The sequence below is a fragment of the Micromys minutus genome, assembly GCF_963924665.1.
Source record: "Micromys minutus genome assembly, chromosome: 8".
Taxonomy (NCBI): Eukaryota; Metazoa; Chordata; class Mammalia; order Rodentia; family Muridae; genus Micromys; species Micromys minutus.
In genome coordinates, this window is record NC_137977.1 from 23,202,656 (window position 1) to 23,218,471 (window position 15,816).

The 15,816-nt window shown below is 46.9% G+C and overlaps 1 protein-coding gene across 2 annotated transcripts; it reads right to left on the reverse strand.

Annotated features, from left to right (window-relative positions):
- Positions 1-2,340: 2,340 nt before the first annotated feature.
- STING1 (stimulator of interferon response cGAMP interactor 1) lies at positions 2,341-9,193 on the reverse strand. 2 transcript variants are annotated; one of them, XM_080920416.1, is made up of 8 exons: positions 9,099-9,193; positions 8,750-8,775; positions 8,173-8,399; positions 7,860-8,043; positions 7,499-7,607; positions 3,909-4,147; positions 3,124-3,310; positions 2,341-2,717 (listed from the first exon to the last, which is right to left on the reverse strand). In XM_080920416.1, exons 3-8 carry the CDS (start codon positions 8,397-8,399, stop codon positions 2,524-2,526), a joined length of 1,140 nt encoding a protein of 379 aa, XP_080776542.1. In that variant the 5' UTR covers positions 8,750-8,775; positions 9,099-9,193; the 3' UTR covers positions 2,341-2,523. The 2 variants fall into 2 exon arrangements, with proteins under 2 accessions (XP_080776542.1, XP_080776541.1); XM_080920415.1 differs by lacking the exon at positions 9,099-9,193 and having other exon boundaries at positions 8,750-8,826.
- Between the last annotated feature and the right edge of the window lie 6,623 nt (positions 9,194-15,816).

Consider the following 15,816-nt stretch of genomic DNA (forward strand, 5'->3'; position numbering starts at 1 on the left):
TGCCTATGTGCTGGACGCTGGACCTGTCAGCCCCATCCTTCCTCACAGCCTTGGCAGAGTACCACCCAATCCCCACTTCACACTTGGGCAAATGAGGCTAATTAAGACACCATGGTGGGCACAGGTACTAAACAACAAAATCAGGATTTGAGCCTGATTTCACCAGCTGCACAGCCTAGGAACCATCCTGGGGATGGGTGGGCTGACACAATCAGCCTGGGGAGGCCCCTTACTCTAGGCGGGTGCTGGGTCAAGGAGTATTGGGTTTCATAGAAGCTCCTCCATGTTGGAGCAAGATGGCTGTGACAGAGAGAAGACTGCCCCACACTTGATTTCCATGGCTCTGCTGTCCTTCAAGTGACTGGCTTCCTCTGACATACATGTGTGTGTGTGTGTGTGTGTGTGTGTGATTTCTCCAAAGTGACATATTGTGTGTAGTTTTGCTCTTCCCTCCTTTGCTCCGGTATCAGCCTTGCTACCAGCCCCCACCCAGCTTCCCTTGAATCCTCGGATAAAAGACACACAGTTGTTCATTTTCAACTTGCCTTCTTGGCACAATTACTGGGTGCTATTATCTCCTGCCTGGAAAAGCACAAGTCCTTACCAATGTCTTACCTCTGCCTCTCTCACCTACCCTAAACTTCAGTTGCTAAACTCTCCTGACCACCCACTTATAGGAGCGGCCTGTGTGGTCATTCCACTTTGACATCTCACATGGTTCTTAACTTTTCTCTCTCCAAAGCATGATGCACCTATTCTCCTCCAGGGACCTGGAACCAATAGTTTTTTTTTCTTTATTCTTAAAGATTTATTTATTTTATTTATGAGTAGTACACTGTAGGTATCTTAAGACACACCAGAAGAGGGAATCAGATCCCAAGACAGATGTTTGTGAGCTACTATATGGTTGCTGGGAATTGAACTCAGGACCTCTAGAAAGAGCAGCCAGTGCTCTTAACCTCTGAACTATCTCTCCAGCTCTAGCCCATGGCTTTCTTAACTAACAGATCAAGAACCAATTGGGAAACAGGACCTTAGCATCAGAACGGCCCCCTACAGTGACACTGTATTCAGAAATACATTATACAAGCTGAGAGCAGAGCTCAGTGGTCGTGTTTGCCTATGTGAACAAGACCATGAACTGGATTCTCAGTACTGGAGAAAACACACACACATAAAACAAGGGAAAGTTCAAAGTGAAATACTGAGCCCTTATAATGAAAACAGAGGTAGAGGGAGGACACCTTTCAACTCTGGGTAAAGCTGATAGAAAGGATTGTCTACCCTCTCAGAGGGAGTGACAATGCCACCACAATATTGTTACAATGGCATAAGGTAGGCTTGGTGACTGACGTTCCCAAGGAACAGCCTGTCTCCTCACATACTCCTCCTCCCTGGTCCTTTCACAGATCTCTTGTTTGGGAGCATTTGTTTAGTGATCCCTGCTACTTTGAATGGTCCCTTCCCTGGGCACAGCTATATACCACTTATGGCTTCTGCATGCTAGCTCCACTCAACCCTGACTCCTGATCCTTCAGCCTGCCACCGGAGGCAGGGACACTGAAAGCAAAGGTAGGGTGTGCCCTGAGTGTGAATGGTGGGCTCTGTCTGGATTGAAATGGCACCCATTGGCTCCTGCCTTATAGCAGGATGAAGAGTACAGGATATGCACTCAGACATGGCTGTCAGGGGTGATGCATTCCAGTGTCTCATGGCTATCACATACTAGCAGAAAAAGACATGTGCACGAATGGGTAATGTAGGAGTGTCTTCAGGAGACCATGTACAAGGGACATGATGTGAAGAGATCACAGACCAGTAGGTGCTCCAGTGTCACACAAATGCCAGTGCTGGGGGAAGGGGAAGAGGCCATTCTAGAGACCTGAGAGTAGACATGGTTACTGAGATGGCAGCCCACTGTGGCTGCATACAGCTAACAGAACAAATGTTCCTCTTCATCACACATGACCAGAAGCTGGAGGGTCAGACGTCTGCTGGTACCATCCACACAGGTCAACACAATGCAGAGAATGCCTGGAGCATCCATGAAAAATACTTGGCCTATCTCTCAACTTTACCAGGCACCGACACCAACGTTTTCTAAAGATTTTATTTATTTACTCTATATAAGTACACTGTCATTGTCTTCAGACACACAAGAAGAGGGTACTGGATCCCCATTACAGACAGTTGTGAGCCACCACGTGGTTGCTAGGAATTGAACTCAGGACCTCTGGAAGAGCAGTCAGTGAGTGCTCTTAACCAATGAGCCATCTATCTCTCCAGACCCGACACCAAACTTCTACATGTATAGTTTTCACAAAAACCCTGAGTGGACAGGGAATGCATTATAACCTTCTTCCATAGTGGGACAGGCTGAGTCCCAGAGAGGTAAAATGGCTTGCCTGTGAATGTGAAACTCATCTGGAGATGTGAAGTCTCTATGAGGCCCCCAGCCGTTGAAGGAAGATGCAGTCAGGAGGCTGAAGGATCATCATAGCCCAGGCAAGGCTGTCCCATGCCTTAGATGAGGTCAGTGCGGAGTGGGAGCGGCTGCTCCACACCACTGATGAGGAGTCTAGGTTCTTGGGACAGTACGGAGGAACGAGGTGCCATCCAGGTTGTGGGGTCACACATAGTAACCTCCTCCTTTTCTTCCTGACGAATGTGCCGAAGCACCTCCTGAGACAGTGAGAAACTGTTTCCCTCTTCAGGCTCTGGAACAGGGGTGTAGGGTGGGAGTCAACAGGATGCATGCACCCTTAGGAGCTGCTGGGATGATCCTCCAGCCTCCTTTCCCTCTTCTCACCCACCACATAGTCTCTGAGGGGAATCCCAGATATAGAAATAGCTATCAAGGTCATGGAAGCCCACCCTCCTGCTTTTGAGATGATGTTCAGAAAAGGGCAAAGACCTGCCTAAGGTCACACAGCCAAGGAGCCGCAGAATCAAGACTGGCCACATTCGGATGACAGGAAGGTATCTTCCAGTGGAGAAAAGGGCAGGGCTTAACCCCTCTGACCACTTAGGAAAGTGAAGAAAAGGCTGCTTCCTTGTTCGCTGGCACCTCTGTGAGATGCCCAGATTCCTGATTCCTGCCCTCCAGCTGTATTACTCTCTTACCTTGGTAGACAATGAGCCGGCAGTTGTTTCGAGACTCAGGGACATCTGCCAGGATTTCCTCAAGTGTCCGGCAGAATAGTTTGGCCTGCTCAAGCCGATCCTCCCGACTGAAGCCAGCTTTGCCATCTTGTGACATGGCAAACAAGGTCTGCAAGGGGGTGGCGTACTCCAGGATACAGGCACCCGCCTGAGGGAGGTGAGAAAAAGGTTAGACTGAGCCACAACCCTGACAAGTGAGTTGTGGGTCCTGAGGTCATAGGCGTTGGGCCTACTCCCTCAGTCTGCAGACAGAGAGTCCTGGGATGAGACTGCCTTGCTGGGGCCTCTGATGCCGGCCTCCTAACTTTAGGCCTGGGCTGGGTTAAACCCTTCACACTTCTTTCTCCCATGATCCTGGAACATGGCGTTCTAACTGGAAATGGTGTCTTGGGGAGGCTCTAGGATTCTGCTCTGCCTGGGGCTCTTCACACCCACACCAAATTCCTCAAATGCTATCATAGCCTTCATTCTCATGTTCCCGAGCCTTGCTTTTCCCCCATTGTAGAATAGGGATCACGCCTGTCTCACAGGTTAGTGGTAAGGTTTGATGAGGTGGCCTATGGTTTACATAGCATGGCTTCTGCTCCACAAATGTCTCAGTGTCATTCAAAACTGAATCTTGCCATGTCTTGCAGACCAGCTGTGCAGAGAGGATCAGAGAAGACATGAATTCCTGTCAGCGTGTGGCTACGGAGCCAGGATTCTTGGGAGATGGGCCTTTTCCCCCAGCCAAGCTGTACACTTACTGGCTGCCCATTCTCCAGAAGCTCATAGACACTGTTGGAATAAATCCGGTTCTTGATGCCAGCACGGTCTATGCTTTGCTGGGGCAACATATCTTGGAATCGAATGTTGGGGTCAGCCACACTGAGATCATCAGGCACCCCACAGTCCAACGGGAAGAGGATATACAGCCTTCGGCTCCCTGCACCGGAGAGCATGTTGTTATGTAGCTGATTGAACATTCGGATCCGAGCCTGGAGCCCTGCAGGAGGAAGTTCCAAGAATTCACCTCATTACTTTGTCTCCCACTCAATCTAGAACTGACACCCAGCCCATTAGCCTCCTCAGTGTGTGGCGGCCGCAAGAGACTTGGGGGGACTGATTTCTCTCATTGTATAGGAAGGAGATTTTGGAGAAGGAGAGACTATTCAAGAATCGTTTCTTTCCATCCCTTTGTGTGTGTGTGTGTGTGTGTGTGTGTGTGTGTGTGTGTGTGTGTGTAGCCCTAGCTGTCCTGGAATTCCTTCTATTAGACAAAGCTGACCATGAACACATGGAGATCTGCCTTCCTCTGCCACCCAAGTGTGGGCCATCATTCCTAGTCACTGAATTTTTGTGTCGGTCCCTAACACAGTAGTCTGGGCCCTGAGAGACTGGCAGAGCCTTGGTTAGTGGGATTCTCATTCTCTGTTAGACAGGATCAGACACCTAGCTCTAAAGCCTTCCAGGAGTCCAAGAGATTCAGGAGAGCCACAGCCTGGTATTTAAATTCAAGGAGCAGACACATGAGCTCCCCAGTAGAGTGGCCAAGTGTGCTGGCTCTGGGCAGCCCTGGATTCCAAACCCACCTACTCTTCTCACTTACTCATGACTAGTTAAGTTGCTTCTCTCTCAAAGCCACAATTTTCATATCTAACATTATGAATGATGGGGGCTGGGCAGATAGAACACCTGCTGCTCTTCCAGAGGAACTGAGTTCTGTTCCCAGAAGCAGTATTGGATGGCTCACGACTACCAGCTCCAGCTGCAGGGGATCTGACATCTTCTTTTGGCCTCTATGGTCTCCTGTACTCAAGTGCACACATCTACAGACACACATGCATACACATAAAGAAAAAATAAGTCTTTGGTGGCACATGCTTTTAGTTGCAGCACTTGAGAGACAGAAACAAGTGGTTCTCTTGAGTTTGAAGTCAGCCAGATCTACATAGAGAGTTCTAGATGAGTTAGGGTTACATAATGAGACCCTGTCTCAAAAATGAGTGGGAGCTGAAGAAATGGCTTAGTGGTTAAGAGCACTAGCTGCTCTTTCAGAGGACCTTGATTCGATTTCCAGCAACTATATGGTGGCCACCCATCTATAACTCTAGTTCCAAGGATTTGATGCCTTCTTCTGGCTTCCATGGTTACTAGGCACATGCAAGCTCAGATAAGCATGCAGTCTAAACGCCATATCCATAAAAATAAATTTTAATAAGAGAAAATAATAAATAATATAAATCTAAGAAAATAAGATTAAGATAAAATATTAATGATAATATTTTAATTAATTAATTTTAATGTATTTATTTATTACATATAAGTACACTGTAGCTGTACTTCAGACACACCAGAAGAGAGCATCAGATCTCATTACAGATGGTTGTGAGCCACTATGTGGACTTTTAGATTCAGGACCTCTGGAAGAGCAGTCAGTGCTCTTAACCACTGAGCAATCTCTTCAGCTCAGTAATTTTATACAGTATACAAGTTTAAAGAGAAAGGACACACTAGAGGGATCTAGAATGTAATAACATTTTTCAAGCCAGGTAGTGGTGGCTCAAGCCTTTAGTCCCAGGACTAAGGAGGCAGAGGCAGGCAGGTCTCTGTAAGTCTGAGGCCAATGTGACATTCAGAGTTCCAAGACAGTCAAGGCTACACAGAGACTCCATGTCTGAAAAAAAATCATAAATAAATAAATAAGTTTCGAAAGCACTCATTGGGGCGATGGCTCAGCAGTTGAGAGCACCTGCTGCTTTTTCAGAGGACCTGGCTTCATGGTGGCTAATCATCTGTTATTCCAGTTCCAAAGCCTTTTTCCAGCCTGTGCAGGCACTAGGCAGTCACATGAAGCACAGACATGCGTGCTTGCAAAAACACCTATATAAGCAAAGTTTTTAAAAAGTATTCATGGAAAGTCATGAAAAGTCAGGTGTGATGGCAGGTTCTACGACTCCAGTCTGAAGGATCACGAACTCAAGGACAGTCTGGCTTGTATACGCGTTCCAGGCCAGCCAGGACTGCTCAAATTGAGTTTCTGATTCAAAAAACTAATGAAACAGAAGAGAATCATAGAGGGAATGCAGTGACAAACACCGTAATCCTACATTTTAGAAAACAAAGGCAGGTGGAGAATTAGGAGTTCGAAGACAGGCACACAGCATACAATTCACACAGGGCCATACTCACTGGCATCAGTAACAACTAGATACATCTCTCTCTTTTTTTTTTTTAAGAGTTATTCATTTATTATATGTGAGTAAGCTGTAACCGACTTCAGACACACCAGAAGAGGGCATCAGATCTCATTACAGATGATTGTGAGCCACCATGTGGTTGCTGGGATTTGAACTCAGGACCTGTGGAAGAGCAGTCAGTGCTCTGAACCACTAAGCCATCTTTCTAGCCCTAGATACATCTTTAAGAAAGATAGGATAGCCAGGCTGGGGAGATGGGTCAGCAAATAAAAGTACTGCAAAAGCTGACACTGATCCCTGAACCCACATAAAAGGCCCGAATGCAGTGAAGTGCATCAAAATCCCAGCATTCCAATCCAGAGGGCCGAGGCCATGACAGGGGAAGTGGCTATGAAGCAGCAGAAATAAGAACGACCCTGCCTCAAAAAGGTGGAAAGAGAGAACTGACTCTGTGCACAGACCCACACTCATACAACACAAAATAAACACTAAAGGGCGGGTTGGACAGATGGTTCAGCAGTTAAAAACACTGACTGCTCTTCCAGAGGTCCTGTGTTCAAATCCCAGCAACCACATGGTGGCTCACAACCATCTGTAATGGGATCCGATGCCCCCTTCTGGTGTGTCTGAACAGCTACAGTGTACTCATATACATAAAATAAATATAATTCTTTTTTTAAAACAAAACTGAAGGGAGAGGAGACAAAGGCAAGCATTCATAGATGAGTCTTGGGAAAAGATGACAAGCTCTTCACATGATGTTATATAATAGTGCTGTCTCTGAACTAATAAGGCAGCTCAGGTATCAGAGTGCTTATTGAGTCTGTGTAAGGTCCCAGAGTCAGTCCTCAAGACAGCAAATTAATTAACCACAAACCAACAATAATAAAAGACAAGCATAGTGGCTCACACCTGTAATCCTAGGACATAGGAGGTAGATGAAAGATGATCAGAAATTCAAGGTCATCCTCAAATAAATAGGGCCATTTAATGCACTCTGGGCTTAAGAGCTCCTGTCTCAAAGACAACACTAAAACCCCGTAACACCCTTCACACAGACAGGGATATTTTAGCAATTTAATTATATGGTGGACATGGAAATACTTTGCAGAGTATAGCAAGAAAAAAAAAAGTATAGCAAAAGCTGTGTGGCCTACCTGGCAAGATCAGCCGCAGGTACCCAATGTAGTATGACCAGGCCAGTCCGTGGGCAACATTGAAGTTCTTTTTTTCACAGACCGCAGAGATTTCTGCTGGGGCCAACCTCTGTAGAAAACAGAAGAAGGGTCAGGGACTTTCAAGGGGGGGACCTCCAAAGCCCTTCTCTTGCAGGAAACTTCCCCAACCTGCTGCCTGCTTGCTCACACCACTGCTATTAAATCCATCATTCCAAGTCTCCATAGCTCCATACCCAGATCTCCAACCTTTAAATTAGTCTCAGTCTTAGCACTGGGCTCAGACACATTAACACTAGCCATAGTCCCATCTACCATACCATCCACTTCTTCTGTGTCATACCTGAAGGCCCAGGAGTATGCTTAGAGACTTTGAGAGGCCCAGAAAGCCAAGTATCCGATTAAGGTGCAGGTCAGCAGTATCTTGGAGGCGGTAGTAAAAATAAGACGACAGTAGGAACAGGGTCATACAGTGGATGGGACAACCCAGGCAGGCGCGTGCAGCCTTCCAGTAGCTGCCCTGGTACCTGCAGGGGAAAGCCTAGCCTCAGATCCCAGGCCAGCTCATTGATCATGTTCAGGGAAGGCCAAGGTTAAGAGTCAAGTGTATGATACTTGCTGTGTATCCAATCTCCATAGAGACAGCAGAGGGTTACCTGGACTGCACATGGCCCAGCTCTTCAGCCAGACAACAGAGCTCTTTCAACAGTAGTCCAAGCTGCTGCGAGGCTAGGTGAAGTACTAGGTAATGCAGAGTGTGATCTGGCGAATCCCCTGTCATCCAAAGGATCATCAGGCTGACCACCAGCAAGACCAAGGCTGCCTGCTTGGAGCGGTGACCTCTGGGCCGTGGGATGGATGGATGCAGGTTGGAGTACGGCATCTGTGGGCATCGAGAAATCCAAGGCTAGGCTCCTGAGTCTCTCCTGTCCTTCAGGGACTGGGGTCCTGGGTTTCCCATCCCTTGTTGCACAGCTAGTCCCACGGGCTGCTCTTAGGTACACCTCTAGGAGATGTCCTGGGCACATAGCATCCTACAGCACCTGTCTAGGAGAGGTTTATAGTAAACAGAGAGCATACATGTGAGCCCCCACTGAGTTCACTGGTGTGATGAAGAGGGAAGAAACTGACAATCCAGGATCTAGATCTTAGAGTGTTCTATGCTGACCTCCCAGCCCAGGGTTTCTCCCACCATGGAGTACCAGGACAATACTGCCCCATTTCTAATCCTACCTTTTGCTTCCTAGACTGAGGTGTTGCTGGAACAGGAGAGACAATGAAAAGCCGTTCAGTAGCTACTGGCAAGTGTCCTCTCAACGGGCAGACTGAAAATAATGTTAAAAACAACTGCAGCTTCCTCAGTAAAACCACAGCACTGGCCCCCTTGCCAGACCACAGTTTTTTTTTTTCGGTGCTTTGGGAAGAAGCATGTTTCCTGCCAAAGCGCCCCCACTCCACCCTGCCAGCCTCGATACACTAGATCTGAGTATAGAAGTGGGAGCAAGCTTGAGATATCCGCCCCCCACCTCCCCATTGCCCTTTCCTGACCCCCCAAGCTCAGGGTGTTCAGAAAGTCACTCACCAGCAGCCACAGCCCAGCACTCCGAACTCCTCTAAAGGTCCCGAGATGTAACACACTTCAGTGGACACCCTTCAGGACTCCACCCAAGGCCCAAAAGCGACAGGTCCCCACAGGATTTCCGGATGCCTCCCTCTACTATCGATCTCCTGACATCAGGAGGGGAGGGTTGGACAGGAGAGACTAAGAATTAATAGCACACTCTACTTCCTGAAATCGCGGGCTCTGAGCAAAGAATTTCGTATAAGAGGAGGGGCGCTCTTTGGGGGAAATGACCACGCCTCTAATCTAGCAAGCTCAGAATGGCTGAGTGGGAGGATACTGGAACAGGTGCAGATGGCCAAAGGCGTCTAACACTGAATTCTGTTTCTCTCAGTTTAGTTCTCCCAGCGCTCCTAGGGAGGAGGCTCAAATTCTCTCCTGATTTTTTTGTGTTTGTTTTTACAAGTACAGTTGTTTATGTTTTGTTGGCGGAAGGCAGCGGACAACTGATTAGAGTCATTCTCCCCTTTCTCCCTGTGGGTACCAGGAATCCAATACGGATCCTTAGGCTTAGCCACAAGCATCTCTTCCCTGCTAGCCACCAGCCCAGCTTTTTCGTGCTTTTATGTGAGGGTGATCTGAGCCCAGAGAGATACAGTAACTTTACCCAGAATTGCTCAGAGGCCAGTTGGCTCCATGCCTTGTTTTAGCAGCAGATGGAACATGGGGGTGGGGGGACTGGGGGAGGGGGAGGGGCACGGTTCCTGTAGTTTCCCTGGCACTGGGAGGACAGAAGCAGTTCATCCCTTCCAGGCAAGAACCTGAACCCTCCCTATATCACAAGCAGAGACAGGAAAATATCAACATTCAGAGGCGCCCCTTAACTCCAAGGAATATTCTGGTTTCCTGGAAAATCTCTAGATTTTAAAAAACAATTTTCTTAAACTGCAGGGGAACTCCCTACACTTTCTCTTCCTCACAGTTGCCTCACATAAAGGACTAACTGGGTAGTTGACAGTATGAAAGAGGATGACTCCTTGCAGTAGGAATCTGGGTGACTTTTATAGTTTTCCCTTCCTTCACTACATGCAATGAAAATTATTTGTATGATGCATACAGTATACAGTCAAAGAGAAGGACAGGTGTGAGGGCACATACCCGTAATCCCAGCATTGGGGAGGCTGAGGTAGGAGGAGTGGGCTGAGTTTCAGGAAAGCCTGGTCTGTGTGGTGAGCAATAACCAGGTATTCAGAAAGGAGGGGATGGAAAGATGGATCAGAGGTTAAGAGCCTTTGCTACCCTTCCAGAACACTTAAGTTTGCTTCCCAGCACCTACGTAGCTGTTCACAACCATCTCTAACTCCATCTTCAGGGGCTCGGATGCTTCTGGTTCCTTCCAGTACCAGGCATGCAGGCGGTACAGGCACACACAGGGAACACATCATGGACTCTAAATAAGTAAGTTAACGAGTGACATATTTTAGTTGCTTTTTTTGTTTTTAATATCTAGTTAGAAGAAAACCTCTTGATACCTCTTTCATCTGGGCACTGCTTTTCGACTTGCTCGGTTCCATACACTCATCCACTGTTCTGGGCAATGCAGGGCAGGCATACTACAGAAGGGTCTAAGCCAGGTCCCTTAGGAGCAATAAGATGTACCTGGCAGTCGGATGTAGGGAACAGGGGAGACTGAGGAGAGAGAAGTCAGCAGGGCACAGTGAATGGATTGTGGTCTACAGGTTGACTTGCACTGATTGAAGCAGTGAATTGTGGTCTATAGGTTGACTTGTACTGATCCCAGCAGAAGTCCCTGTGCAATGAGCAAGAGAGATAAAGCTGCTGATGGGCAAGCTCCCACTGCCTGGTCCTTTAAACATCCTGCCAGGAGTTCCTGCACAGGTCTACTTTTGTTTTGTTTTGAGATAGGATCGAATATAGCCCAGGCTGTCTTCAAACTCAACATGTAGCCAAGGATGACCTTGAACACCTGTTCCTCCTGCCCCTAGCTCCCAGAGTCAGGATTACAGATGTGCGGCACTCTGCCAGGCTGCCCATCTTTTATCCATTCGTCGCATGCAGCGCATCATCCTAGAGACAATGCTATTCATGAGCAGGTCTGCTGGTGAATCTGTTATGCCAGGCCTCGAATAGGCATCACCAACCAAGCGGGACAAATAGGCATCACATAACTATCTAAGTAAGTATTCGACTACACACATGATGAGCGCTACCAAAGATGCATCTGATTTGTTGCTCTGGTAGGCAACCAGAAGGCCCAAGTCTAGACTTTACTGCAGATGTGTCATTAAAGCCAAATTTGGAAGACCTATGAGAGAGATGAAGACAGCAGGAATAAAACATTCTGAAAGGAGAGGTATAAACCCGGGGTTCGCTGGGTCTTGGCCAGTGGAGGGTGGAAAGGTTAAGAGAATATGCAGGCACCTATATACTCCCCAAGGCTATAACTAAATGTCATAAAACAACATAAATGTATTCTCTCAGCCAGGTGGCAGTGGCTCATTCCTTTGATCCCAGCACTCAGGAGGCAGAGGCAGGTAGATCTCTTAGTTTGAGGCCTGCCTGATCTACAAAAGGAGTTTCAGGACAGCCAGGGCTCCGCCAAGAAACCCTCTCTCAAACAAAACAAAAACAACCAAACAAACAATACAATTTTATTGTCTCTAAAGCTTGGTAGCCAGGGACCAAGGTGTCTAAGTGATCTAAAAGACCCTCCTTGCTTCCTTCACCTCTAGCAGGCCTTGGTTGGCAGGAACCAAATGTCTACCTCTGTCTTCACCTGGTGCGCAGCAGAACGTCTGTCTTTACCTAGCATTTCCTTTGCTATGGACCCAGTTAGATGGCATTAGCGCTCTACCCAATGAGCTTATCTCGCCTCAATTACAGTCAAAGATGTCCAAAAAGTGTCCCACAATAGGCTGATGATCTGAATGTGGTTAGTCCAAGCACTATTCACAAAGACAAGGCATTTGGGGGATTCTTGGAGGGTAGAGCGTCTGTTATTTAATTCTGGTGGATTTATATGAAGAACAGAGCAGTGGAGATCCACACTGATGTCTCTAGCCTCAGCCAGGCACAGTGGTCTGCTCCTGTAGTCGCAGCACTTGGAGAGTGGAAGCAGAAAGTTCAAAGTGACATTGGATAAATAGTGAGTTTTAGGACAGTCCAGACTGAATAAGGACCTGCCTCATGGGTGGGTGGGTGGGTGAACACCCTCATAGAAGCTGGGGGAGGGGTGATGGGATAGGGGATGTGGGGGAGAATCCAGGTAAGGAGATAACATTTGAAATGTAAATAAAATATATCCAATAAAATCAGTGAAAAAAGAAAAAGAAAGAACCTGACTCAAAAATCCTAAACAAACAATAAATGTCTCTTGTCTTTGGCCACATAATGCTCTCCTTTGCTATTTTGCCAGCAAGAAAGTTAATACTGAATGAGGTCATTTGGCCTCGAACCAGAACTACAAACTGAGATAGAGCTGTTTTCCGTGTAGCCTACCCAGTCTGCAATGTGCTTTTAGCAACGAAAGACAGACACAGACAATTCTGGAAGGCAGGGTTTCAGCACATTGGGGATGGAATCAAATCTCTGACCTGACCAGTGACACAAGAGGTTTGGGGAGCTGACTAGGACCCTGAGGCCAGGCCTGGGGAAAAATCATGTGACTGAGATTGCATGAGATTGTCCTCCACAGACAGGCAAGGAATCTGTATCTGTCTATGATCAACTCTCAGCAGCCGAAGAGAAGGCCAAAGGCCATGGATGCAAGTTAGCTTCAAGTTGCCGTCTGGCATACAGACTGTTACTGTCTTTCCCGTTTTTGTGGTTGCTTCTTCTGTCCAGGCACCCAGAAGTTTTAATCTGAACTTATTTTCTATTTTCAGGCCAGTTCTTCTGTCTTCTCCAACACTCATCACTGATGCTCTTGGACGATGGTTCTCATTGATCCGTTCAGAGGAAGCTTCACCCTGATAAAGCGTGATGTGTCTGGTAGCCTCTGGCCTCTCAGAGCCACTCTGGGTCACACAATCTCAGCATCACTTAACCGTGGTAGGAAATCAACACTGGGGAGGTTTTACTCTCATTGGCCTGAATGGACCCAAGACTCAGTCTGACTTCTGTCTCTCTAGCTGTGTGACCTTTGCCAGGTGTAATTATGTATTCCATGATTGTAACATTTAGAAGGACAAATCTGAAATACAGTGAGGCTACTTTACAAAGCATAATTAAGTAGCATAAATTATTCTTGATTTTAGCCTAAAGACCAAGACATGAGCCACAGAAATGACCTGTGGTTGACTGAGTTTTCAACACTCTTTATAAGTTGTTCCATCACCCCAGACAGAAACTCTGCACCCCCTGAGCAACCGTCTCTATTTCTTTCTCCTTACAGTTATCTTCTATCCTCTAACCTCTAACCTCTAACCTTTAACCTCTATCCTCTAACCTCTAACCTCTAACCTTTAACCTCTATCCTCTAACCTACATCCTTTATCCTCTAACCTCTATACTCTAACCTCTATCCTTTATCCTCTAACCTCTAACTTCTGCCTTTCCTAGATTTCCCTTTGAGACCATGTGAGGTTTTAATTTTTTTTTTTTTTTTTTTTTTTTTTGAGTTACCATTCAAGGTATTTCATCGTGTAACTAGGCCTCCAGACCTTAGTACAGCTGACTTCATGATGGAAGTACCATTTGGGTCATAAAACTGAAAGCGTAGACAGCACCACCTGCAAAATAAAAATGAAGAGCCAACCCATCAAAGTCCATATAGCTTTGGGAAAGTCTCTAAATGTACTAGCCTTGCTCTCAGGTTTCTGTAGCACCGATCCTGGCTAACTATTCTTGATAACTGAAGAACATCAGCTTAGGATATGGTTTTTGTGCTTAGAAGCTGTTGAGGGTTGGTCTGTTGCCATGTGTATAAATGCTAACCTATGTGTACAAATCCTCAACCCCAAGATCTGGTTGCCACCCAGACAAGTGCATCCCCTTGTATACCTAAGAGTTGTATAGCCTTCGCTGTATAACTCTTGCTCCCCAATCTGAAGCTACTGGATAATAAAAGGCTAGAGTCTGTGATTGGGCAGGTGAGAGAGGAAGGCAGGACCTCAAGAGAGAGAGACCACAGAGGAGAAGGAGCTAGAATAAATAATTCATTTACAAAACTCACCCTGGGGAAGGCTTGAGGCATCAACACTGGGATCCCAAACATCCAATGCAGTCGCCAGCCAGCTAATAGAGACTTTCTATTGACTTAAACTAGAGCTTGAGTGGATACCTCAGATCGGGTTTCACAAAGCAAACAAAGTGTGTTTAGTAGGTTTCCTGCCTCCCCACCTCCCACTCCCTCTCTCCTCCTACCCTTTCCTGTAACTGCCATACAGGCTGGGCTACTTTCACTTCATGCTTCACAAGACTCTTTTTGCCCTTCCCCCACTTCCTTAGCACGTTTACCCCCTCTTTGTCTCCTGTCTGATAGTTTATTTTTTATAACGGTTTCACTCACGTTTACATGAATTTATTTAATGCGTGTATACATTACGAGCCAGAACTAGAAGTTTAGGGCCATCCTTGAACCTCTTGGCTACACGGCAACTTTGAGAAAAGCCATGGACTACAAGAGGAGGCTCATGCAGGAGGAGAATGCAGAAAGAAGGATCAGTAGACACAGGTGCTCATAATAAGCCTGGTAATCTGAGTCCTGAGTTTGATCCCAGATCCTACAAGTTGGAAGGCAAGCACTGACCTACGAAAATTGTCCTTTGACCTCCACACCTGCGCGCCTGTGCGCACATGCACACACACACACACACACACACACACACACACGCACACACACACACACACCTTTAATCCCAGCACAAGGGAAGCAGAAGCAGGCAGATCTCTGAGTTCAAAGGAAGCCTGGCCCGTAGAGCAAGTTTCAAGAGGGCCAGGGTCACACAGAAGAAACCTTGTCTAAATAAATAAGTAAATAAATCTCCAAGAGGTAGAAAAAAGCTATGCTTATATTCTAGGCACAAACCTATAATTCCAGCTACTTGGAAGGCTAAACCAGAAGTTCAGGATCCAGGTCAGTCAGAACTACAGAGTGAGTTCAGCTTGGGCAACCTAGGGAGACTATCACAAAATCCAAACTAAAAGCGGGGCTGGGTATGCAGCTCAGTGGTAGGGTTGATTATGCCTAAGGTTATGAGAAACTGAGTCAGGGTATACAGGGCAATAGCTCCTAGCCATAAATCAGAGACTAGCCCCAGCCTGACAAACATATGCCCCAGTACCAAAAACAACCTACTCTGATGCCAGTCAAGCCACAGAAAATAGCTGTAACTTCCTGGTAGCTGCTCAAGTATGTGTGCATGTGTTTACACAGTTCCTCAGCCTTCATCTCTCGGAAATGTTGAGGCCCCTCGCTGTTCCAATAAAGCAGATTTAGCCTAGTGAGATGGAGTCTGTCTGCCTCATTTTCTCTACGACGACAACAAACTCTCCATGATCTATTTAGAGAGACCTTCCCAAGAAGCCACCTCAGACCTCCTCTTCTACATCCTAAGTGGTGGGATAACCAGCTTGCACCACCACAACCAGCATGAATGGTCTCTCTCTCTCTCTGTGTGTGTGTGTGTGTGTGTGTGTGTGTGTGTGTGTGAGAGAGAGAGAGAGAGAGAGAGAGAGAGAGAGAGAGAGAGAGAGAGAGACGCACATGTGAACAGGC

Excerpts from the sequence above, each read along its gene's own strand:
- STING1 (XM_080920416.1), bottom strand. The coding sequence starts at position 8,399 with ATGCCGTACTCCAACCTGCATCCATCCATCCCACGGCCCAGAGGTCAC. Across the intron at positions 4,148-7,498 it reads CCTGCGGCTGATCTTGCCAG|GGCTCCAGGCTCGGATCCGA; the intron begins GTAGGCCACACA and ends TTCCTCCTGCAG. Across the intron at positions 3,311-3,908 it reads TTCTGGAGAATGGGCAGCCA|GCGGGTGCCTGTATCCTGGA; the intron begins GTAAGTGTACAG and ends CACCTCCCTCAG.